Genomic DNA, 25,500 nt, shown 5'->3' with positions numbered 1-25,500 from the left:
TTGAGTTCTTTATAGATTCTGGAGATTAGTGCTCTATCTGAAGTATGATTGGCAAAGATATTCTCCCACTCTGTAGGCTCTTTCTTCGCGTTGCTGATAGTTTCCTTTGCTGAGAGAAAGCTTTTTAGTTTGAATCTATCCCAGTGGTTGATTCTAGCTTTTATTTCTTGTGCTATGGGAGTCCTGTTAAGGAAGTCTGGTCCTAGACCAACAAGATGAAGATTTGGACCTACTTTTTCTTCTATAATCTGCAGGGTCTCTGGTCTGATTCCGAGGTCCTTAATCCATTTTGAGTTTAGTTTCGTGCATGGTGAGAGATATGGGTTTAGTTTCATTCTGTTGCTTATGGATTTCCAACCTAGATGCCCTTCAATTGATGAGTGGATAAAGAAACTGTGGTATATATATACTATGGAATATTACTCAGCCATAAAGAATGATAAAATTATGACATTTGCAGGCAAATGGATGAAATTGGAGAATATCATGCTAAGTGAGATAAGCCAATCTCAAAAAGCCAAAGGACGAATGATATCGCTAATAAGTGGAGGTTGACACATAATGGGGGGGAGGGAAGGGTTAGAGTTAGGGTTAGGGAGGGGGGCAAGTATGGAGGAAGGAACTACTGTATAGAGGGTAAAGAGGGGTGGGAGGGGTGGGGGGAAGGGAAAAAATAACAGAATGAATCAAACAACATTGCTCTATGTAAATTTATGATTACACAAATGGTATGCCTTTACGCCATGTACAGAGAAACAACATGTATCCCATTTGTTTACAATAAAAAAAAAAAAAAAGAAAAAAAAATCAGGAAAGGATGCTGAAGTTTGTCAAATGTTTTTTCTGCATCAGTTGAGATGATTGTGTCATTTTTATCTTGCATTCTGTCAATACACTGTATCACATTTATTGATTGATTAGCATATGGTGGAACTTAATTAACCAATCTTGCATGACAGGGATAAATTCTACTTGTTCAAATTATATAAAGTTTGAATGTGTTGTTGAATTTAGTTGGCTAGTATTTTATTCAGAATTTTTACATTATGTTAATCAGAGATATTTGCCTTTAGTTTTCTTTCTCATGATGTGTTTGGGCTAGGCATCAACATGATACTGGTTTTATAAAATGTGTTTGAAACTATTCTCTATATCTCTATTGTTTGTTTGTTAACTTTCTTTTATTTTTTGAAAGAGTTTAAGAAGCATTGGTAATAATTCTTTGAATATTTGGTAAAAGTCAGTCAAAAAAGTCATTTGACCATAGGTTTTTCTTTGTTGGATTGTTTTTAGTTACCACTTTCTTTATTTGTTATCAGTCTGATCAAGCTTTCTAGATATTTTAATTCAATCTTGTTTGGTTACATTTTCTAAGAATTCATCCATTTTCTTTGGGTTATCCAACTGTTGACAATAATTTTGTGTGATATTATTTTATGATACTTTTTATTTCTGAGACATTGTTCTGATGTCTCTACCTTTATTTTTGATTTTATGTATTTGAGTATTTTTCCCTTTCTTTTGGTATAGCTACAGAGTTGTTATTTTGCTGATTGTTTTTCAAAAAAATGAACTCTTGGTTTTTTTGAATTTATACACACACACACACACACACTCATTGTGGATGAACCTTTACTTTTATTTATTTATTTTTATGTGGTGCTGAGAATTCAACCCAGTGCTTCACACTTGCTAGGCAAGTGCTCTACCACTGACCCACATTCTAGCCCTGGTTTTTGGATTTTATTCTTTTTTCTTTTTCTTTTTTTCCTATTTTCTATTTGAGTTATTTATGTTTAGGTCTTTATTTATCCTTCTTTTTCCTAACATTGAGTGTAGTTTGTTGTTGTTGTTGTTTTTTTCTTCTTCTTGCACTTGGAGTTAGAAGTTTCCACCATTTATTTGGAATCTTTCCTTTTTTTTTAATGTAAGCATTGCAATAAACTTGCCCTTCAGAATTGCATTTTCTTCATCCATGAATTTTGGTATGTTGTATTTCCATTGTTGTTTATCTCAAGTATTTTAAAATTTCACTTTTTATTTCTTTCTTGACCCATTGCTTTTTCAGAAGTGTGTTAATTTTTGAAGATTCCTCCTGTAATTAATTTCTAGTGTTACACTGTGTTGTGTTTGGATAAAATACTAGGAATGATTTTGATCTTCTTGAATTTATGACTTGTTTTGTGGTCTAACATATGATATGTCCTGAGAATGTTCCATGAGCATTAGAAAAGAATATATATTGTGCTATCGTTGGATAACAATTTCTATATGTGTTTCTTTATTTGTATATATGTTAGGTCTACTTCATTTAAAATGCAGTTCAAATCCAGTGTTTCCTTGCTGATATTATATTTAGTTGTTCTGTCCATTGTTGAAAGTGGGATAGGGTAATGCTATTCATTTTTTTCTTCATGTCCATTAATATTTGTTTTATGTGTAACTTCTAGATATGGAAAAATATATATTTGTAAAAATATATATATATCAAATATAAAAATAAAATAAAATAAAATAAAATAAAATAATAATAGTGAACATGGTATATGTCTATTCTTTTTTAAACTAACTCTAGTACTTGCTACCCAATGTACTGATCTTCTGGATATTCCCTGTAGTACTGTGGCAAGGGTGGCATTTTAAATTTCTTATAGCCCACTTCCTGCATCACCTAACATTACCTCCTCAGGTCAGCCCCAGCAATGTGGCACTAATACAGATGCTAAACTAGTGGTCCTCAACTGGGATGATTTTGCCCCTGTCCCCAGTGCAGGCACTTTTAGCAATTTTCAGTTGCTTCCATTGCAATAGGATGCCACTGTTCTCTAGCGGGGAGAGGCTAGGGTAGCTGCTAAGCATTTTGCAATGCACAAGACATCTTCCCTCACAACCAAGAATTATCTAGCTCAAAATGGCAATAATGCCAACGTTGAGAAATGCTGCTCTAGAATAATTAACTCTTCACTGGTCCTAAACTTACTAATTTTAAGAAGCAATCTCACATTTACTCTGTGTCATAACTCAAGTATAGATGTTTCTCCTTGTGTGATTTGTGCCAGCTGGCAGCCTCAGAAGGAAGCAGACAGCCCTTATCTAAACACCTGTCATTCAGACTTGGACTAGTGGGAATACATATTGGCTAAGGAAAAGAACACTAGGCTTCTCCTTTAACCAGAGTTAACTGAAATCAATTACAAATAAACAGAACTTGACTCCACTGAAGGAAAATTAAGTTTCAAGCACTTTAGCCATGGCTGAAACTAAGAGGAACAACACATTTTAGTGTCAAATATTGTCATCAGTTACACAGAGAAATCATTCCAGTTGAAGAACTTGTTAATGGCTCTATGGGCCTGTCTGTGTCCTATCATGATATCAGAAGGACAGGCAATCCAGGTGTGGACTTCTGGCTCCAAGCCAATGTGTCATCAACGTATAATTTAGATCACTGATGACATCAGCAATAATAACTTCTCAGTTATCCATTGCTATGTAACAAATCATGCCAAAGCACGATGGTTTACACAGCAGTGATTTGTTATTCTCCATTCTACTGTGGGTCATCTGAACCAAGTGGGCAGAACTTCTGCTTCATGTGTTTTCTTCCTGGGATTGCATTCAACTGAGAGTTCGGCTAGGACTTGAATATCCAAAATGATCTAATTTACACATCTAACCCTTGGTACTGGCTGTTGACTTGGGAGCCTTATTCTCTTTCATGAGACTTTTTCTGCATGTATTCTTTTTTCATATGACTATTTAGCCAGAACTTCCTTACAACACAACTGGCTTCCAAAAGAGCAAAATCAGAAGCTGCCATCATGTTAAGGGATTGTCCCTGAACTTGTGTCAAATCACATCACACACGGCCATACCAGATTCCAAGGTGAAATAGACCTTGCCTCTTATTGTATTAGTTGTGTGCTTTTTTTTTTTGACTCATTGTACATAAATTGGGTACAACTTTAATTTCTCTGGTTGTACACTCAGTAGAGTCACACCATTTGTGTAATCATACATGTACACAGGGTAATGATATTTGTCTCACTCTATTATTTTTCCTTCCCCCCCACTGCCTCCCCACCCTTTTTTTCCTCTATACAACCCATGTTTCCTACATTCTTGCCTCCCCCACCCATTATGTATCATCATCCACTTATCAGAGAAATCATTCGTCCTTTGGTTCTTTGGGATTGGCTTATTTCACTTAGCATGATATTCTCCAACTCCATCCATTTACCTGCAAATGCCATAATTTTATTATTCTTTATGGTTGAATATTTATTGTATATATATTCCACAGTTTCTTTATTCATTCATCTATTGAAGGACATCAAGGTTGGTTCCACAATCCAGCTATGTGAATTGAGCAGTTATGAACACTGATGTGGCTGTATCTCTGTAGTACGCTGATTTTAAGTCCTTTGGGTATAGGCCAAAGAGTGGGATAGCTGGGTCAAATGGTGGTTCCATTCCAAATTTTCTAAGGAATCTCCTTACTGCTTTCCAGAGTAACTGCACCAATTTGCAATCCCACCAGCAATGTATCAGTGTACCTTTTTCCCCACATCCATGCCAACCTTATTGTCGCTTGTATTCTTGATAATAGACATTCTAATTGGGGTGAGATGGAATCTTAGGGTAGTTTTGATTTGCATTTCTCTTATTACTAGAGATGTTGAACAATTTTTCATATATCTGTTGACTTCTTGTAGATCTTCTTCTGTGATGTGTCTGCTCATTTCCATTTATTTATTGTGTTATTTGTATTCTTGGTGTAAAGTTTTTTGAGTTCTTTATAGATTCTGGAGATTAGTGCTCTATCTGAAGTGTGTGTGACAAAGATTTTCTCCCACTCTGTAGGCTCTCTCATCACATTGTTGATTGTTTCCTTTGCTGAAAAAAAGCTTTTTAGTTTAAATCTATCTCAGTTATTGATTCTTGCTTTTATTTCTTGTGCTTTTGGAGTCATGTTAAGGAAGTCTGGTCCTAAGCCAACATGATGAAGATTTGGACCTACTTTTTCCTCTATTACATGCAGGGCCTGTGGTCTAATTCCTAGGTCCTTGATTCATTTTGAGTTGAGTTTTGTGCAGGGTGAAAGGTAGGGGTTTAGTTTCATTTTGCTGCATATGGACTTCCAGTTTTCCCAGCACTATTTGTTGAAGAGGCTATCTTTTCTCCATTGTATATTTTTGGCACCTTTGTCTAGTGTGAGATAACTGTATTATGTGGGTTTGTGTCTGTGTCCTCTATTCTGTATCATTGAACTACCTATTTTGGTGCCAATACCATGCCATTTTTGTTATTATTGCTCTGTAATATAGTTGAAGGTCTGGTATTGTGATACCACCTACTTCACTCTTCCTGCTAATGATTACTTTAGCTAGTCTGGATCTCTTGTTCTTCCAAATGAATTTCATGATTGCTTTCTCTATTTCTATGAGGTACATCATTAGGATTTTAATTGGAATTGCATTGAATCTGTACAGTGTTTCTGGTAGTATGACCATTTGACATTATTAATTCTGCCTATCCAAAAACATGGGGGATATTTCCATCTTCTAAGGTTTTCTTTAATGTCTTCCCTTAGTGTTCTGTAGTTCTCATAGAGATCTTTCACCTCTTGTTAAATTGATTCCCAAGGGTTTTTTTTTTTTTTTTTGAGCTAATTGTGAATGATGTAGTTTTCCTTATTTCTCTTTCAAAGGATTCATCACTTATGAATAAAAATGCATTAGATTTACAGGCATTGATTTCATATCCTACTACTTTGCTGAATTCATTTATGAGTTCTAGAAGTTTTCTGGTACAATTTTTTGGATCCTGTAAATATAGAATCATGTCATTGGCAAATAGTGATAGTTTGAGTTCTTCTTTTCCTATTCGTATCCGTTTAATTTCTATGGTCTGTCTAATTGCTCTGGCTAAAGTTTCAAGGACAATGTTGAATAGAAGAGGTAAAACAGGACATCCCTGTCCTTCCAGTTTTTAGGGGGAATGCTTTCAGTTTCTCTCCATTTAGAATGATGTTGGCCACGTGCACAGCATACAAAGTCTTTACAATGTTGAGCTATGTTTGTACTATCCCTATTTTTTCTAGTGTTTTGAGCATGAAGGGATGCTGTATCTTATCAAATGCTTTTTCTGCATCTATTGAAATAATCATATGATCCTTAACTTTAAGTTTGTTGACGTGGTGCAGTACATTTATTGACTTCTGGATGTTGAACCAGTCTTGCATCCCTGGGATGAAACCCACTTGATCATGGTGCTCTATCTTTTTAATATGTTTTTGTATGTGATTTGCTAAAGTTTTGTTAAGAATTTTTGCATCTATGTTCATTAGGGATATTAGTCTGATTTTTCTTTCCTCTATGTGTCTTTGTCTGGTTTTGCTATCAGGGTGATACTAGCATCACAGAATGAGTTTGGAAGGGTTCCTTTTCCATTCATGAGGAGTATTGGAATGAGTTCTTCTTTGAAGGTCTTGTAGAACTCAGCTGAGAATCCACCTGATCCCAGACTTTTCTTGGTTGGTAGGCTTTTGATGGCTTCTTCTATTTCATTGCTTGAAATTGATCTGTTTAAATTGTGTATGTCCTCTGGATTCAGTTTGGGCAGATCATATGTCTCCAGAAAACTGTTGTTGTCTTTGAGATTTTCTATTCGTTTGGAGTATAGATTTTCAAAATACCTTCTAATTATGTTTTGTATTTCAATAGTGTCTGTCCTGATATTTCCTTTTTCACCACAAATTTTAGTAATTTGAGTTTTTTAATCTCCTTCTCTTCATTAGAGTTTCAGGTTTATCAATTTTGCTTATTTTTTCAAAGAACAAACTTTTTGTTTTGTCAATTTTTTGAATTGTTTCTCTTGTTTCAATTTCATTGATTTCAGCTGTGATTTTAATTGTTCCTGTCTTCTACTACTTTTGGTGTCAATCCATTCTTCTTCTACTAGGGCTTTGAGTTGTAATGTTAGGTCGTTTATTTGTTGACTTTTTCTTCTTATATTGAATGTGCTCCATGCAATGAATTTTCTTACTACTGCTTTCACAGCATCCCAGAGATTTTGATATGTTGTGTCATTGTCTTATTTACCTGTAAGAATTTTTTTATCTCCCTCCTGATGCATTCTGTTATCCATGCATCATTCAATAGGGTATTATTTAGTCTCCAGGTGTTAGAGTAGTTTCTGTTTTTTATTTTGTCATTGATTTCTAATTTCATTCCATTATGATCTGATAGAATTCAAGGTAGTATCTCTATCTTCTTGTATTTGCTAAGAGTAGCTTTGTGGTATAAATATGATATATTTTAGAGAAGGATCCATGTGCTGCTGAGAAGAAAGTGTATTCACTCATTGGTGGATGGAATATTCTATATATGTCTGTTAAGTCTAAATTATTGATTGTCTTATTGAGTTCTATGGTTTCTTTATTCAATTTTTGTTTGGAAGATCTGTCCAATGGTGAGAGAGGGGTCTTAAAGTCACCTAGCATTATTGTATTGTTTTCTATTTGGTTCCTGGAATTGAGAAGGATTTGTCTGATATACATCCATTGTTTGTGGAATAAATATTTATGATTGTTATGTCTTGCTGATTTATGCTTCCCTTAAGCAGTATGAAATGCCCTTCTTTATCCCTTCTGACTAGCTTTGGCTTGAAGTCTGCTTTATCTGATATGAGGATGGAAATCCCTGCTTTTTTACTGAGTCCATGTGCGTGGTATGTTTTTTCCCCATCCTTTCACCTTTAGTCTGTGGGTATCTTTTTCTATGAAATGAGTCTCTTGAATGCAGCATATTGTTGGGTCTTTATTTTTAATCCAATCTGCCAGTCTGTGTCTTTTGATTGATGAATTTAGGCTATTAATGTTCAGGGTTATTATTGAGATATGACTTGTATTCCCAGTCATGTTGGTTTATAAAAATAAGTTCCTCCCTTTGCTGACTTACATTGTTGTTTTTCATTTCTTCCTCTTGTAATATTTTGCTGAGAAAGTTCTATAGTGCAGGCTTTCTATTTGTAAGTTCTTTTAGCTTTTGTTTATCATGGAAGGATTTTATTTTATTGGCAAATCTGAAGGTAAGTTTTTATGAGTATAAGATTTTTGGTTGGCATCCATTTTCTTTCAGAGCTTGAGAAATGTTGTTCCAGGCCCTTCTAGCTTTTAGGGTCTGGGTGAGAAGTCTGCTGATATCCCTATTGGTTTCCCCCTATATGTAATCTGATGCTTTTCTCTCACAGCCTTTAAAATTCAATCTTTATTTTGGATGTTAGGCATTTTCATTATAATGTGCCTTGGTGTGGATCTGTTATAATTTTGTACATTTGGTATCCTGTAAGCCTCTCGTATTTGATTTTCCATTTCATTCTTCAGATTTGGGGAATTTCCTGATATTATTTCATTGAATAGATTATTCGTTCCTTTGGTTTATATCTCTGTGCCTTCCTCAATCCCAATAATTCTTAAATTTGGCCTTTTCATGATATCCCATAATTCTTGGAGGTTCTGTCCATGATTTCTTACCATCTTTTCTGTTTGGTCAATTTTGTTTTCAAGATTAAATATTTTGTCTTCATTGTCTGAGGTTCTGTCTTCCAAACAATCTATTCTGTTGGTGATGCTTTCTATTGAATTTTTAATTTGGTTTATTGCTTCCTTCATTTCAAGGATTTCTGTTTGTTTTTGTTTTTTTCAGAATCTCTATATCTTTATTGAAATGATCTATTGGTGGGATCATCCATTGCCTGCATTTGCTCTCTTATCTCATCCTTTGCTTCTTGGATCATTTTAATTATGTACACTCTGAACTCCCTTTCTGACATTTCTTCTACCATGCTGTCATAGTATTCTATTGATAAAGCATCTAGGTTTGTTTGGGACACTTTCTTCCCTTGTTTTTTCATGTGTTTGTATATTTTCCCTTTAGCAGTGCAAACTGGAGGTATTACAGTTTCCCCCCATAGACTTATAGTGACCCAGCAGGTTTCCAATACCTTGCCTTAAAGTGGGCAATCAATATTAGCAGCACACAATACAAACAATATGCATCTGTAACCCAAATAGTCCCTATTAAGATATTAACAGTATTGTCTTAATAAACAGCAATGATGAGATTGATTATTACCTATAGTATAAACAATAAGTTTACAGTAACAACCACAATTTCTAATGGTGGACAAAGAGGATGGGGAGCAGTGTAGGATGTAATGTTAATGAGATAAGAATGAGTATATAGAGGTACTACGTCATAGGAATAGTGAAAGTGGAACTAAAAGAAATTGGTTGTTAGCATGAGGAAAGGGAGAAAGAGTCTCCAAGGAAAGAGATAGATAAGAGGAAAATAGAAAGAGTGAGAAAAATAGTAAAGAAAAAAGAAAAGTAGGAATAATAGTAGGTATAATAGGAATAATTGTAATAATACTAATAAAAAATTCTACAATAAAAACTATACTGTACTATTCAAAACCTCCTAGTCTTCAGTAGCCTGATGCCTGAGAGGTACTTAATAGTGTAGTGTCCCAAGAAGGGAGCTGCCTGACTAGGGATGGTAGCCTCCAGGTCAGGAATAATCCATGATAGCAGGCAGAGGCGACCCCACCTGTTGGTAGATGGTCAGCTGCAGTGCAGGCACTAGAGACCATGAGGGGCACTGGGCCAGGGTAGCGCTGGAGTTGCACTTGGGCACTGGACTGGGTCCTAGACCTTGCCTCTTGATGAGAGTATCAACTTGTGTACACAGGGATAGGAACACTCACAGACTACAATTGTTGGAGGCAATTTATCATAGCATCTCAATCAATCTGGCATTTATGCAGAGTAAAGTCTCCCCTTGTTCATAGACAGGAATCAGGGTACCTCTTAAAAAATGCCAATACCACAGGGAACCTGTTTCCTCATCTGTAAAATAAGGCTAGCCTAAGGAGAGTTCTTGAACAAATCTCAATGGGAAAGTCTTCATACAGGGGTTCTAATTTGCAGCTATAACCAAAACATGGCATTCATTCCCATAGGATTTTCCAGTTATAAACGTAAAATCAATAGTTCACAACTGTGTTTCCACTATTGAGAGGTATATTATCAACACAGATCTAGGTAATACCTTCTCAAAGCCTCCTTTGAATTTTAACTTCTAGGATATATCTTTTTCTCCTGCTCATGGTCTGTCACCATGGACAAAGTACCCCCACCACAAAGAGCTCACATATCATATATTTTTCATAATGCCAAAAAAGAGTAGTCAGCCAAATCAGAAAGTTCCTGACGGGTATCAAGATTTAAAAAGACTAGGTACCAAGACTAAAAAGTCAGAAAACTCCACAAAAGTAATAATATTAACCATTATTATTATTGTTAAATTATATTATTATTAATGTCATCAACCATAGGTGTTATTTTATTTTTATGTATCATATAGAGAAGTCAGGATTTGTAGGCAGGCCTGGGACCTGTGTTCAAATTCTGATGCTGCTGCCTTTGACTATGTACCGTCAAAGGGACAATTTTGCAAGCATTAACCGAGATCATATAAGCTGGTCTTTGGAAGAGGCCTGGCCCATAGAAAGGCCATGACAAAGAGTGGTTGTCTTCTTCATGATATTGGCTTACAATTGAGGAAGTTGCAACATATATCACAAGGCTGTTTACTCTTTATTCACCCAGAAAACAAATGTCAGAGGACGTAATCACATTGACTATGTTTCTACTCCTTGCTTAATATTTCATACATGCAATCTTGAATAATCCTCTCGGTACCCCTGAAGTTATTGTGAAGATGAGGACACTGAGGCTCAGAAACCTAGATAACTTGCCCCAGGACAGATAAATGAGATGAAGCATAGCTGGGATTAAACCCAGATGACCTCAGTAGGACAAAGACTCCATAGAAACAGCAGGGTCAGCCCATCTGTCCACATCCAAGGAAGTAAACATGGAAACGCAATGACATGCATTTCAACCTTTGTAATTATTCTATCTAGGCTTTAGTCTCTTTATCTGTACAATGGGGAGATTGAAACTTGAAGCCTACAGTTTCCATAAATCTATGATTTCCATAAATCTGTGTAAATACTATAATACAATAGTATCATTTTAGTGTTCTTATCTGCATTTTACTGTTGTTTTAAGATCATATTTTTGTAGTTTTATGTCTCTGAGAAGTCTAGATTTCTTGTCAACTCATGGGGGTTCTGAAATCTCAAAATTATTCAAAACATACTAGATAATAAAGGTATCCCAAATAATCTAAAACATAAGTGGAGCCCAAACTTCAAAAATGAGAGGAATCAAAAAATATCCAGCCCTTCCCCCAACAAAGAATGCACATATAAACTTATGCTGAAGTCTCAGAATGCCATCTAGTTTAAGAATAGACTAAGTAATCCATTTGGCTCCCCAAAACAGTATAAATTTAAGGATTGAGAATTTCAGTGGTAAACTCTATTCTTTTCTCTATGATTTAAGCACATAAAGGCAAAGAATAACAAAAGAGTAGTTATTTTTAATCCTCTCTCTCTCTCTCTCTCTCTCTCTCTCTCTCTCTCTCTCTCTCTCTCTCTCACACACACACACACACACACACACACACACACACACATATCTTTGGTTACAATTTGGAACCACAAGGTGATTTTTTCCATATGCAAATTGGCCAACCAATGCTTTAATTTCCATTCCTATCAGTGGATGACATGGTTTATATGTGGAGAGAAAGGTGATGAGAGGGAGATTTCAAAAGGGAGTCTTGTCACTTACCTAATACACTATGTAATAGAAAAGATATAAAGAAATTATTCATTGACTTGCTAGTTTAAAAATAGTTCAAGTCTCTGCACAGAACTTCAAATTAACTGGTGGAGTTATCTTTACCTATAGTTACACTTAAGTTGTTTTTTCCTCTATTGAAGTTAAAAGGAAGATAAAATCTTGCATTCAGAAAGAAAGAACAAAATGCTGTTCTTTCTTCTTTGTTGTTTTGGGTACTTTTTTTACAGTAATTTATAGTAATAAGATTGTCTTTTTCTGCAAGCCTCAGATTTAATATTGCACTAAAAGAAAAGGCTAGATTAAAATATGATCTCATTGAGAAAATGAAAACTTAGTGTAAAAGCTGAGTTTTTCCTAGGATTCTATGTGTGCCCAGCACTAACTTCAGAAATCAGCAGTACTGTAGAGTCATTAATCTTAGAGGAAGAAATATAAACCAGGTGGGCAGGCTCCTAACATCAGCTAGACCAGCCCCATAGAAGGATGGTTAATTAGCTGCCGAGAGTGTCTATAAACACTGTTCAACATTAACTGCCTCCTGTCAAATCCAGTTCCAGAACAAAGAATGGCTATTTGTGGCATGTCAGGTTTTTAGCATATTTGTGTTACCAACTTATAACATTTTAAAGATGAGAAGAAAGTTCTAGAATTCCAAGGGCCCAAAGCCATTTATTATGTTTGACACCCACAATGACACCCACATGCCTCATTCCTAGAAGATTCAATGCAGAGCATTGTCAAGAATTCCCTATTTTCCTAGTTAGAACTCATTGCAACCACTTCCTCCTACATTCCTCCTCCCAGGAACAATAGCAATTCACTGAGCACTTGTTGTGGGTCAAGCACTTTACAAGCACGATTTCTAGTCATGTTCTAAAGACCCTGTGAAGAGGGCTCCATTATTATTCTTATTTTACATAGGAAGAAACCGAGGGGGTTATGAAAGATGGTGGAATGAGAGACATCATTGATGATTACCGGAATGGTATGAATCTACATCATGCACAACCATAGAAATGAGAGGTTGTGTCCCATTTGTGTACAATGAATCAAAATGCAGTCCATAAAATTTTTTTAAAAATTTAAATCTGTCATCTCATCTTGTGAAAAAAAAAAAAAAAAAAAAAAAAAAAAACAGAAAGAAAGAAAGATACCAAAGCAGAGGATAACATATAAATTGCCCAAGTTTACATCTCACTGCCTAAGCAGTCAGATGGCCATCTTGCCTCCCCTTCCATGAAGACAACTTCAACAAGCAATCTAAAGAAATATTGGAATTAACTCACAAATTCACCCAAGAGAAGACATCCAAAGTAATTTTGCAAAAAAACATATGTTGCACTCAGGGATCATCATATTCTTCCCCAAACCTAACTGCTTGGTCTGGGTAACTATGCAACCAGCTGAACCAACTTCACACATAAGCTGAATTTTTGTTAAATATACCAAATTTAATCTAATAAACTAATTATAAAGGGGGTAGTAGTTCAACTCTTCAACTCTGTTTGACTGAATTGATTTAGTCCTTGAACCAAATTGAAGGGTTGCTGACTTGTTTGACAAGCTCCTTTGTGTGGCCGGCAGGTTAAGTTTGTTTTCAGGAAACTCACCTGTCAGTGCGATCAAAATTGTGGGCAGTGTAGACAAAGCCCACAGTTCTCTGAGAATGGATGAAAGTCAAAATTCTTTTAAATCCATTGAGTTCTAAACAGTACCATGTAAATATAAATTTTAACTTTATTGATTGACATCATATTTTTCCCTTTGTTGGAGGATTTAAGTGTTTTTGCAGTTTATAATCCCATGAAATATAAAACAGATCTAAAGATAAAGGAGTCCTCTGTAGTATTTGTCTTCAGAGTGTTGTCCCCATCAGTGCCAGTGTCTCCTGGGAGATTATGCACATTCGAAGCCCACTCTAGACCTACTAAATCAGAAACTCTGGGGTAGAAAACCCAACAATTTGGGTCTTAAACCTTTCGGGGGATTCTGATGCTTATTCAACTTCATTCTGCTGCCCTAAAGAAACAGAAAGAAGGGACACCACCAGAAACTTCCAATAAGACTTTGACCTGCAGAGAGTACTGAAGAGAAGTCCTAGAGACAGTCTATTATGCTGTAATTAATACCATGAATTCTTAAATGAGTCTTTAGTGTGTTTTTAATTCCCTCTTTTAATCTTTGGCAATCCACGCACTGAATTTAGGTCGGACAGACCTGGCCAAACAGGCAATAGCAGGTGGATAAAAGTGGGTCATCACAGAGCAATTTATAACTAGCACAATACCTAGAATCCAAAATGGTAAGGCTAGTTACAATAATCAACTTTACAAATAAATTGGATCAAAAATAAAGTGAGTTCATTATTGACTTGGGAATTAACTATAATAACTCAAAGTGGTTCAAATCCACTGAATGTGTAAATTATTTTATTCAAGTAGCATAGACATGCCAGACCAGTCTTACAAGATTTAGAGGGCTATCTTATCAAATAAAATATGCCATCAGAAGAAAAGAATGATATGTCCCTGACATCCCTGAGTAATGTCAACAAAGGCTGTCTGGTATGATTAGAAGAAAGACTAACAGATCTTCACAGGAAAGTTTTGTTGAGCATTTTTTCTTCTGCCCTAGCATGGAAGGTTCCATTGTGAATCTGCCCCAGATTGTGGCTCTGAAGAAGAAATACAAGGCCTACCTCTACATGGATGAAGCTCACAGTATTGGGGCTGTAGGACCGACTGGCCGGGGGGTCAGAGAATTCTTTGGAATGGACCCTGATGATGTTGATGTGTACATGGGCACATTCACCAAAAGCTTTGGAGCCTCCGGAGGTTATATAGCTGGAAAAAAGGTAAGGAAGGGACTTCTTGTGTCTTTTTAAAACCTGAACATCCTGAGGCACAACGTCAGCAGGGCTTCTCTGAATTCTTTGAAAGTTTCAATTCAATTCACCATGCCTCGTCTTAATCTCTGTAACCAGCTCAGAGCCAGGCAAGGCCTGGAACATCCTTGAACTCATTCTCCAGTGATGAAGAGGAAACTGGGATGAATGATCACATTATAATAAAAAAGAAATGCTAGCAGGGTGCACAAGGTACAAGAGGACCCTGACTCTGCAGGGTAGGATCTGAGATGTCTTTTAGAATGAATTTCAATCTAAAATTAAAATCTAAATTTTAAATGAAGTCAGATATTAAAGACGTTGTTGACCCTGTGGGTTTTAAGAGTGTCAATCAAAAGAATAGCAGGATCGGGAACAGACTTTTAAGACGCTTTCTCTGCAAAATAAATCCTAACCATGTGGTTGGATAAGTGATAGCCAAATCTTATCACCCTCTAATTTCTTATCTATATAACTAAAAGAAAAAGTTCTGATTTGATGTTATTAGATGATTGAGTTCTAGCCCTGTTATTCTAGTGTCCATATATCACCAAAGAGTTTATAAATATACAATAAATATTTGAAAGAAATTTTAAAAGAAGGACAATAAGAAAATTAAACAACATTACCCTATGTAAATTTATGATTACACAAATGGTATGCCTTTACTCCATGTACAAACAGAGAAACAACATGTATCCCATTTGTTTACAATAATAAAAAAAAAAGAATAAAAAAAAATTCAAACTTCCTGATCAGGGAGCCGGTTGTCAGCCCTTTATATGCAGCATTTTCCAAGTCTTGCCGGTCATCTCACATAAGCCTACCTCTGTCCTAAACAGAGTGTGTGGCAGTGGAATTGGTTCTACCTTGCATTGCTGGCACCACAGGCCCCAAAGTAGTGCATGCAGGTAGCATCAATAGCTTGTCCAAAATTCCCAATTCTCTTCCCATTGTGACCAGCAGGCACAAGTTCAGCCTCCTGGTAGGAGCAGCAGAAAACAATTCTGTCATTGAAAGTCTGTGATTTAAAACAACAGATTTCATTTTGGCCACTTGCCCTGCCGTGAGATATACAGATGCTTTAAAATGTTCAGAATTTAGTGATCTTTTACCCTTCGATAAGCACTGCTTTCTTCATGGCTCAAAGCATTGTTTTTCATCCTCCTCTACCAGCCTGTGGGAATTAGCAGGGTAATACTAAAAACATAGGAAAGGCCCAGGCTCTTCCAAATGTCAGCTAAATCTGGTGAAAGGTTAAATATTCCCTTCCTAACTGTCAGAGCAGTGGGATCAGAAGGTCTCAAATTTAGGAGCTCTCTTATCCACATTACATTGCTTTGTGAGGTTTTGTGATTACTTTAGCAGCAGTCTGAGCTACAGAATTTTTAACCAAGCGAAACTCTGTTTCCTGAGCCAAAGTCACCTGAATAAACTGAAGCAAGCAGATCCTTGAAATGCTGTCAAATTGGGTCGTTGTCACATTTTTCTCTTTTGAGTGTCTTCATTTGATACCCACTTTAAACAAAGGCTTGTGATTAGCTGCAGTTAGGACCAGCTCACTGTGATTCTCTCCTTTGTCCATCCTGAAGTCAGTTGGAATATTTAAAAGTGGGGATATTCTTGCCTACATGACGTCTATTCCTTTGGGGTAGATACTGAACGATTGTAAAATTATTTACATTAATCAGGATGCAGAATAAGTTTGTACATTTGTTCATATCCTTGCCCTTTAAAAATTTAATTTTGTAGAAATTTGGATCCAGCAGCCTGCCTCCTTCACAACCCTTCTCCCCTTCCCTCCCAGTCTTGTCCTCCTACTCCATGTTACATTGCAGTCTCTGAATTTACCACTAGGTGGCAGCAGGAATTAGAGAGTGTTTGGCAGCGGCTCATCAGCACATGCTGAGATTTACTGCCCTAAACCAGCAAGATACCAAACCTTGAACATGTAAGGTAGTTTGGGAGACCTGGAGAGTAAGCAGAGGACACTTAAGAAACTGCATGTGTGGATCATTCTCTGATGATCTGAAATTTTAATCAGATACATACCTGTCTGGAACAGTTTGGGTGAAACTGTAATAAATCCAGATAAATTCATTTCCTTCCAATCTTAACAGCGCATGAAATAATACAACTTATGTATCTGCTCCTTGGTATCTTTATATTTTTTAAATTATGTTAATTTTAAATTATATGTAGTTTCAATTTAAATCACATATTTTATTTCCCTAAACTTTATATAATTTCGTGAACAATTTTCATTTTAAGTCTGTTTTAAACTATGCTTTTAATTGAAAGGACATAGGATTGGGCAAATAGTAAAGTTTTTATTTGAAAAAATATTTTTATGCATCTATTTAAATAATTAGAGCACAATTTTCAAAGTTTCTGAAACTATGGATATTTGGTAGTCTATATCTCATGGGCAACTACAAAATATCTAAGATTTAAAACCAATGGACACAAAATTAACCATGAAAAGTTAAGTGCACACTCTTACTCTTGACATTTTTCTGAAACTCTAAATAATTTCAATTTTATTGGGTTCTTAGTAAATCTTTAAATTGAAAAATAATCATGCAAATACAAAAATCTAGAAAAAGATTTGAAAAAAGATAAAAACATCCAGGTCTGAAATCTCTTTAAATGGTCTTGTTAATACTACTGTAGAAGGATGACATTTCCAATAACAATGTTTATGAGGTTCTAGAAATCTTTGTGGAATGGGTCAAGGTCAACTTTATACATTAGCAACAAGATGAATCATATAAGAAATTAATATCTGGAAACAAACAAGGGGAGAAAAAGATGGCTTAGTACTAAGTTAGGACCACAGAGATTAAAGGTTGTGTTTGGTTCTCAGTCTTCCCCTCACATACGTCCTACAAATTTATCTCTGTTAATTGGAGATTGTCTCTGGGCTATAGCTTTCTTTCCTCACCTCAGGGAAACTGCCAAAGCAATTTCTCAAGAGCCTGAAAGAGTTTTCCATTTTGCTCACTTTGAATTCAGAGTGACTATAGATGCACAGTGAACAGTCCTTTTGGAGGACTCTTTCAAAACCTTTTGGATAAAATGTCAGATAATCACTTCCCTCCCCATGTCAGAGTTCCATGTCATAAATAACTTCTTTAAAGAAAATTTGAGCTGATGAGGATAGGTTTCTTTCTTCTTTCCTTTCTTTCTTTTCATTTTTATTTTTCCAGTTGCTGGGGAGATATTTTCAACACGGCAGACCCTCAGTTTTTCTCCAGGCATGGATCTGCAGACTTATCACACACCTTTACTATTCACTGGCTTCCACAGCCTCCAAAGGCTGACCAGAAAGTTGCAAATGAATGAAGCAAAGGTTGTCCTCATGATTGATAGGTTGCAGGGCTGGAATTCTGAAGGAGGGAAGTGGGATAGGCAGCAGAGTTTGGGGTGATCATCAGCCCCAGAAGCCTGAAAGCCAAAAGAAAGCAAGCCCTTTGCAGAAGCCAGCTTTGCCCTGGCTGTATTTAACAGCTCTTTGAAGTAAATAGGGGTCATGGAATGAGTACCAAGATGTTTATTCTAAGAGCCTCCTGTCTGATTTCCTCCAGAAAACCCACCCTTGTCCTTGAACTCCAGGCCTATGGGTAAAGAAAATAATCAAGGTTTTGAACTTACAAATGGACTTGGAAACCTCATTCTGAGCAGACCTCTAACCCACACTGAAGAAAGACACAACCCAGACTAGCCGTACAAAAGACCAAAGCCAACGCCTAATTCATGGCTCAAGGAGCCCAATGGGGGGTGGAAAGAAAGGAAGGGAATCAGTAAGCAAGAATTGAGGCTTGCTTGACACTCTCCAGAAGTTACTTAAAGAGTCCCATTTTCTGAACCCCAAAAGCAAATTAACCCCCACCTGCAAACTCAGACTGAGGGAAAGTGAACTAAGTCCAAAGGAATAATAATAATGTAGGACAGAAAGTCTTCATGTTGATGAACTACTTTACTCAAACCAAGAGTGCTTGTGAAACTTCTCAGTTTATGAAAGGAAATTGGAGTGGGGGACAGTGGGAATCAAAAGAGGCTTTGTTTCCTTGTCTGGTTTCGGTCAGCAGTGCCCTCCAGGCTGGGAACTTTTGCTATACTTGTTCCTAAGAATGCAGCTTAGTACTCCCTTATAGACATCAAGGAGTCCCACTATCCTTCCATCTCTGAAACCCCTCTGCCTTTCATTAGACAATTAGAATGTGCTGGGCACCTGCTGAGTACCCACTTTTGTGGATTTTAGGAAGGTGTATTAGTCCTTGATCCCTGTTCCCAACTGACTTCTTTTCTTTGAAGAAACAAGAGTAATAGACATGAAACATTTTAGACAGATGGAATTAAAGCTGTGGTTCAGTACTATGTAGACTGGAGTATATCCAGAATTCTCCCCATCTCCCCTACAATAGGAACAACCTCTGTGGATCAGGACAGTACCACACAGTGAATAGAAGTTTCATTGGTCTCCGTACTCTCCTAGACATTCCCTCACCTTAAACCAAGCCCATTCTTGGTCTGGTTTGTAGGATAATAAGTCTAATGCCAGAATGGGGTTGTGGCAGAGTGCTTGCCTAGCATGTGTGAGGCCTTGGGTTCAATCCTCAGCACCATATGAAAATAAATAAATTTAAAAAATAAGTCTAATGCCAAGGATGGGGGTGGACGCCAGCACCAGATTCTTTGGAGTCAAATCTTCATTCTGCCACCTTTTGCAAATAATTGTCTGAACCTCTCTGTGACTCGGTTGTCCCATCTATAAAATGGCAATAAAAGAAGTACCTATCTCATAGATTTATTGTGGAGCTCAAATAAGTTAACACCTGCCAAGTTCTTAAAATAGAGCCTCACACAGGAAATGTATGTCTATGTCAGCAGTGGTGTTAACTTCCAGCCCCATTTTCTCTTCAGAGTCATTCAGTCTGTCTTCAAGTCTGAGTATTCTGCTGTTCACCCCTGCTTTTCCTTCCTTTCACTACTATTGCCACCACCCCACTAGTCATGGAGGAAGAGCTGAGCTGAGTATCTTTGACTTGAGGTTTGAGGTTATCCAAGTATAGTTACATAACCTTAGAACATTACCTTCTGCAAAACGAGGGAGCTGGAATAAAGACTCTGAGGGTTTTGTCTTTTTATCCCCTCTCCCCACTCATGTTCCAGGCTTGTCCCACCTAGTCTCTCCTACTGGCTCCTCCCGCATCCTGTGAGGAGGTAGTCACTCTCAACAGAGAAAGAAAATCCCTGCTGATGCTCACTAGGGGTGCTGGACAGAGAGCTTGAAGGACAGCCTGGCTACTGCTACCTGGAAAATGACTGCTCTCTTTTAGAGCTGTACCAGATGCCCCAAAGTGAACTTCCTGAATGCCTCCTGGTTGGTGCCTTAAGTCAGGACATCATCATACACATGCTCTTTGACTAGAGGAAAACTCTCCCAAAAAGTTTCACCAAATCAATATGATTCACCAAAGAAAAGAATAGACATAAAGTTCATTGTAATTATACACATGGGTAATGGATGCCAGGGACTAGACGATGGCCTCTCTCTGTTCTCCCTCCCCTCTTGGACTCCCATACACAGTCCAGAGCAAGTCTTTGGCATACACTGACGAGAAGGAAAGATGAAAGGAAGGAGTGGGCAGAGGAAGAAAGAGAAGGAGGGAGGGAATGAAAAAAAGAAGTGAAGGAAGGAGAGCAATACTTAGGAATAAAGAAGGAAAAACATTTAAATGGAGAATTTGAAACATAAAAATAAGAGGGGGAAAAGGTAACTGAGTACAAGGAAGAGAGGAAGAAAGCAGCTAAGAAGAAAAGAAGAAACAAACAAAAGGAACAAACCATTTGAAGTGCAGAAGAAGGAGGGAGGAAGTTGGAGAAGAAGGCAGAGTGGAGGAGGGGACTAAGAATGAAAGACATATTGGAGGAGGCAGAAAGGACAGAATGGAGCCCTTGACACCCCCTGAGAGCCAGGTAGAGTCATGACATTATTGATTTAACCTTCATCCACCACCTGTGAGGCAGACCACCCACTTTGCTGAGGAAGATGAACTTCAAACGTTCAAAATACTTGTGAAAAAAAAAAAAAAACATGCCCACAAATACCCCAAAAAAGATGGGAAAATGAGAGGCAGGGCTCATTCCCAGGCTCGGAGGTGGGAATATATATAGGATAGGTTAGGAGGATATGGACTTACCCCAAAGCAAAAGATCTCAATTCCCAAGAGTTCTTCTGAGTTCACTGCCATAAAGAATGATCAGACACTTAAATGGAATTTCTAATATTATCCTAGAGAAGAGGGTGTGTCCTTTAAAGACCTCACTATGAATGCATAGAGTTGCTATTAACTGCCTTAGTTTTTCTACAGGACATCCAGAGTCTCAGGCCATGAGCCAGTGAATCAGGCTAAGCACATGCAAATACTGACTCTGAGTCCCTCTGCATTGTGACAGTTGATTTTTGAAACTTCTTAAGGTTCTCAGCAAACTTACCTGGGACTTTATATTTGGCCCCAGAAGTCAGACATGTGGGTTAAATATTGTTCCTACCTCTGAAAACCAGGATTCTGTAGTGGCTGGTACTCCAGAGAGTGTTACTCAAAAATTCTATTAGTTCTTTATTGCCCAAGGCACAACCAGAGTTTATTGGGTCCTAACCTATACTCTGGTTTAATTTCCACTATCCCTAACTAACCTGTTCTTTGCTATCCTACACACATGTTGTATCTGCAAGCCTTTGCTATGTAACAAACCACCCCAAAACTCAGTGATTAAAATACATTTATTTAGCTCACAATTCTATTTATAAACAATGTGGGCTAGGCTCAGCTGGGCTACTTTTTGGTTTCATCTGAACTTGTTCTTGTGTAACAGTCAACTGTTTGGTCAACTAATCACTGGTTGACTGGAGTGGCCTTTGCTGAGGCATTGCTGTATTCCTCACGCTCTCCAGCTGGCTAGCTCAGGCTTGTTTGCATGGCAGCTGGAGAGGGTTCTAAAAGGACAAAATTCCTCAAGACCTCTTAAGGTTCGGGTCAGAACTAGCCTCACCATTGCTTCTGCCACATTCTATTGTTCAAAGCAGTTCAGAAGGCCAGCCCAGAGTCATCTGCCTCTTGATGGAAGGGCCTACAAAGTTGGATTGCAAAATGTATGGTACAGGGAAGAGAAGAATTGCAATTTCTTAGCTAACATTCAAATATACATGCTTTTTGCTTTTTTGCCTCTGCACCTTTGACTTCTCCCTTGTGCCATCCATTTCTTACAAGTTTCCTTTTTTTTTTCTTTATCTTCATTCTTCAAGGCTTAATCAATCCCATCTTTTCACTGGAACATCCCCTAATATCCTTACTATCTATCAGTACCCTCTCTCTTTCCTATGCTTCTTGCAGCCCTGTTACATACACTTATATTTGCATGTGCAATTATTTCTTGTACCTTTGCTTTTCCCTAAGCATAATCATATGTAATATTCTCAAGGGTAAGAACTATATCCTGTATTCTTTGGATACTCCTGAATACTAAGGCAGTGCTCATATGTAGTAAGCATTCAAAAGATGTTCCAGAAATCATTTCTCCTTCATACGTCTAGTTTTAAATTAGAAACCTCAACTTCAAACTTGTGGCACCCCACTTTTTACTGTTTGTAAGTGTTTGAAGGAGAGACTAAGTAAAAAGGAATAGAAAAAAATAAGCAGTTGGTGATCCCCATTGGAAACCAGACCACATTCATCTTTTGAGCTGCAAAAATCAAATATCTTTCATTGCAGTGAGTGGGGATGGAACTAGATCTGGTAATTACCACCATACTGGTGGTAATTTATTTGCCTTCTTTTTCTGTTTCCTCTTTTATTTAAGGAACTTGTGGATTATTTACGGGTTCACTCACATAGTGCTGTTTATGCTACATCCATGAGCCCCCCGATTGCAGAGCAAATCATCAGATCATTGAAACTCATCATGGGACTGGATGGGACCACACAAGGTAAGAGGGTCTTCAGAGAGCACAGTTCCCTTGAACTCCTCTCCCAAACCTCTCTATCAGTCCAGGATGTGTACTTCTCAATACACATCTTTGTCTTATGAAATCCAATTTGTAAATCAAGTCAGGCGATAAATGTACTGTAACTGTTGTCAGTACACACACACACATACACACACACACATGTACACACACAAATCCTTTGTTAAAACCAAGAAAACCTTCTCATTCACCCCTTAACATGATTAGCAAATTTGGATAATTTTGTATAATCCATTATGTTAAAATGAAGTAAACATGGTGTGTGTGTGTGTCTGTGTGTGTGCCTGCTTGAGGCTTACCTTATATTTCCCAGACCAAATTAGTCAAATTAATATTCATTTTTTAAAATCTTTTTATTTCTTACAGGTGAGGTTGGGCAAGGGAAAGCCACTTGAGGACCTACGGGAAAGCACACACAATAGCTTTCCAGTCGTTTCTTTGTCATCCATGGGTCACCTCAGTTAAAATGTGGCTACTTTGTTTGATCTAAATGAACATAATCTTCATTTTGAAAAATGGCTTCATCAAAGCCTCTTGGAACTGTCCTTCTATCTTTCAGATCTAGTTTATAGAGTTTTTACTATATGTCACATACCAGTGGGGAATTCAATGGTGAATAAAGCAGCTCTCCCTGCCAGGCAAGCTAGTAAGTGCATTTATGGAAATAGAAATTATACTGACTTCCAAACTGGCCACTGAGCTAGGCAATTCTTGTGTTCCACCCCTTCTCCCAGCTGGTATAAAGCCCTGAGTTGTTGAATGCAAAATTCCAAAACTATTTCAGTAGATACATGGTTCCCTCCTTTTTCAATATTATTCAAGGCAGCAGAATACTCATTCGCATATGCATTTTATCAGAAACCTAGTACAGGTTGGCCATCCACAACCTGAAATTCTGAAATTTCAAATGCTCCAAAATCTGAAAGTGTTTTTGAGAGCCGACATGATGCTACAAGCGGAAAATTCCACACCTGACCTCATGTGACAGTACATAGTCAAAGTAGGTGACTAAAAATATTTTATAAAATTACCTCTAGGTTAGGTATATAAGGTGTATATGAAACATATGAATTTTGTGTTTAGACTTTAGATCCATCCTCAAGATATCTCATTATCTAGACGCAAATATTCCAAAATCCAAGAAAACCTGAGATCCAAAACACTTCTGTTTGCAGCATTTCAGATAAGGAACAACCTGTGTCCCTCACATAAAGCAGATAAGAACAAGGCTGGTCTGGTTGAAGCAGTGTCTCCACACCTTCTTACCTATAGCCACTGAGTTCCTTCTCTTGAGCCTTAGTTTTCCCCAGGATGCTAATTTGAAAACGACAAAGGAAAACTTTTTTCCCACTAAATCAGGAGAATGGCCTGAAAAATGGTTTCCGATAATTCCTCGTCCTCCTATAAAATTCAGTGGTTGATTGACCTCTAAGGTCTTTCCCGGGATTGCATCTTGTTAAATGCTCTTTGCAGAAAGGAAACACAAACCCAGTCTGGGAAGTCCTGGTTTTACTGACTGCAGGTAGTTGAATCTACTTCCTGGAATTGACTTAGCACTGCGTGGCCTTCAGAAAGTGACTTATCTGTTCAATCCTGAGAAAATTACTTAAATTCTCTGTGCTTAAGTTCCTCCAGCTATAAAATGAGGCAAATAATATTTATGTGTCTAGGTTTTGTAAGAATTAGGTAGGTTAATTCATGTCAAATAGTTTTAAATGTGTCTGGGAACAATAATAAGTCCTATATGATTGTTTATTATTGTTATTTGCTATTATTCCTAAAGTGTTCAAGAAGTGTTTGAACACTTTCCAAGGATGCTGTAGGAAAAATTCTTACAACAGAAGGGAAGTAGGACTAGATGTCTATCTATTTTTTTCTCTTTATTTTTACTTTTATTTTAACAAACTGTATTTTGATTCATTGTACAAAAATGGGGTAAAACTTTTCATTTCTATCGTTGTACAAAATGTAGTTTCACACCATTCATGTAGTCATACATGTACATGGAGTAATAATGTCTGTCTCAGTCCACTATCTTTCCTTCCCCCATCCCCTCCTGCTCCATTTCCCTCTACACAATCCAAAGTTCCCCCGTTCTTCTCTTGCCCTCCACTTTCCCACCCTCATTATGTTCATCATCCATTTTTCAGGAAACCATTTTTCATTATGTATCATCATTCATTTGGCCTTTGGTTTTTTGGGCTTGGCCTATTTCACTTTGCATGATATTCTCCAACTCCATCCATTCACCAGCAAATGCCATAATTTTATCCTTCTTTATGGCCAAATAATATTCCATTGTGTATATATACCACAGTTTCTTTATCCATTCATCAAGTGAAGAGCATCTTGGTTGATTCCACAATCTAGCTATTGTGAATTGTGTAGCTACGAACATTGATGTGGCTGCATCACTGTAGTATGCTGATTTTAAGTCCTTTGGGTATAAACCAAGGAGTGGGATAGCTGGGTCAAATGATGGGTCCATTACAAGTTTTCTGAAAAATCTCCATACTGCTTTCCAGAGTGGCTGCACCTATTTCCAACTCCACCAGCAATGTATGGTGTGCCTTTTTCCCCACATCCATGCCAATGCTTATTATTGCTTGTGTTCTTGATAATAGCCATACTAATTGGAGTTAGATAAAATCTTAGGGTGGTTTTAATTTGCATTTCCCTAATTACTAGAGATGATGAGCACTTTTTCATGTATTTATTGATCACCTATATATCTTCTTCTGTGAAGCGTCTGCCCAGTTCCTTAGCCCATTTATTGATCGGGTTCTTTATATTTTTGGTGTAAAGTTT

At 37.2% G+C, this 25,500-nt stretch overlaps 1 protein-coding gene across 1 annotated transcript in view; it reads left to right on the top strand.

The window, feature by feature from the left end:
* Window positions 1-25,500, top strand: part of SPTLC3 (serine palmitoyltransferase long chain base subunit 3) — a 168,000-nt gene that overhangs the window by 101,813 nt on the left and 40,687 nt on the right. Inside the window, exons 8-9 of the mRNA XM_079128498.1 lie at window positions 14,411-14,630; window positions 22,527-22,653. Coding sequence (XP_078984624.1) covers window positions 14,411-14,630; window positions 22,527-22,653 — 347 coding nt within the window. The remainder of the gene's footprint in view (window positions 1-14,410; window positions 14,631-22,526; window positions 22,654-25,500) is intronic.

Source organism: Sciurus vulgaris (genome assembly GCF_902686455.1).
Source record: "Sciurus vulgaris genome assembly, chromosome: 2".
Lineage (NCBI taxonomy): Eukaryota > Metazoa > Chordata > Mammalia > Rodentia > Sciuridae > Sciurus > Sciurus vulgaris.
Note: the sequence above shows the minus strand (reverse complement) of the source record. Positions and strands in the feature narration are given on the sequence as shown.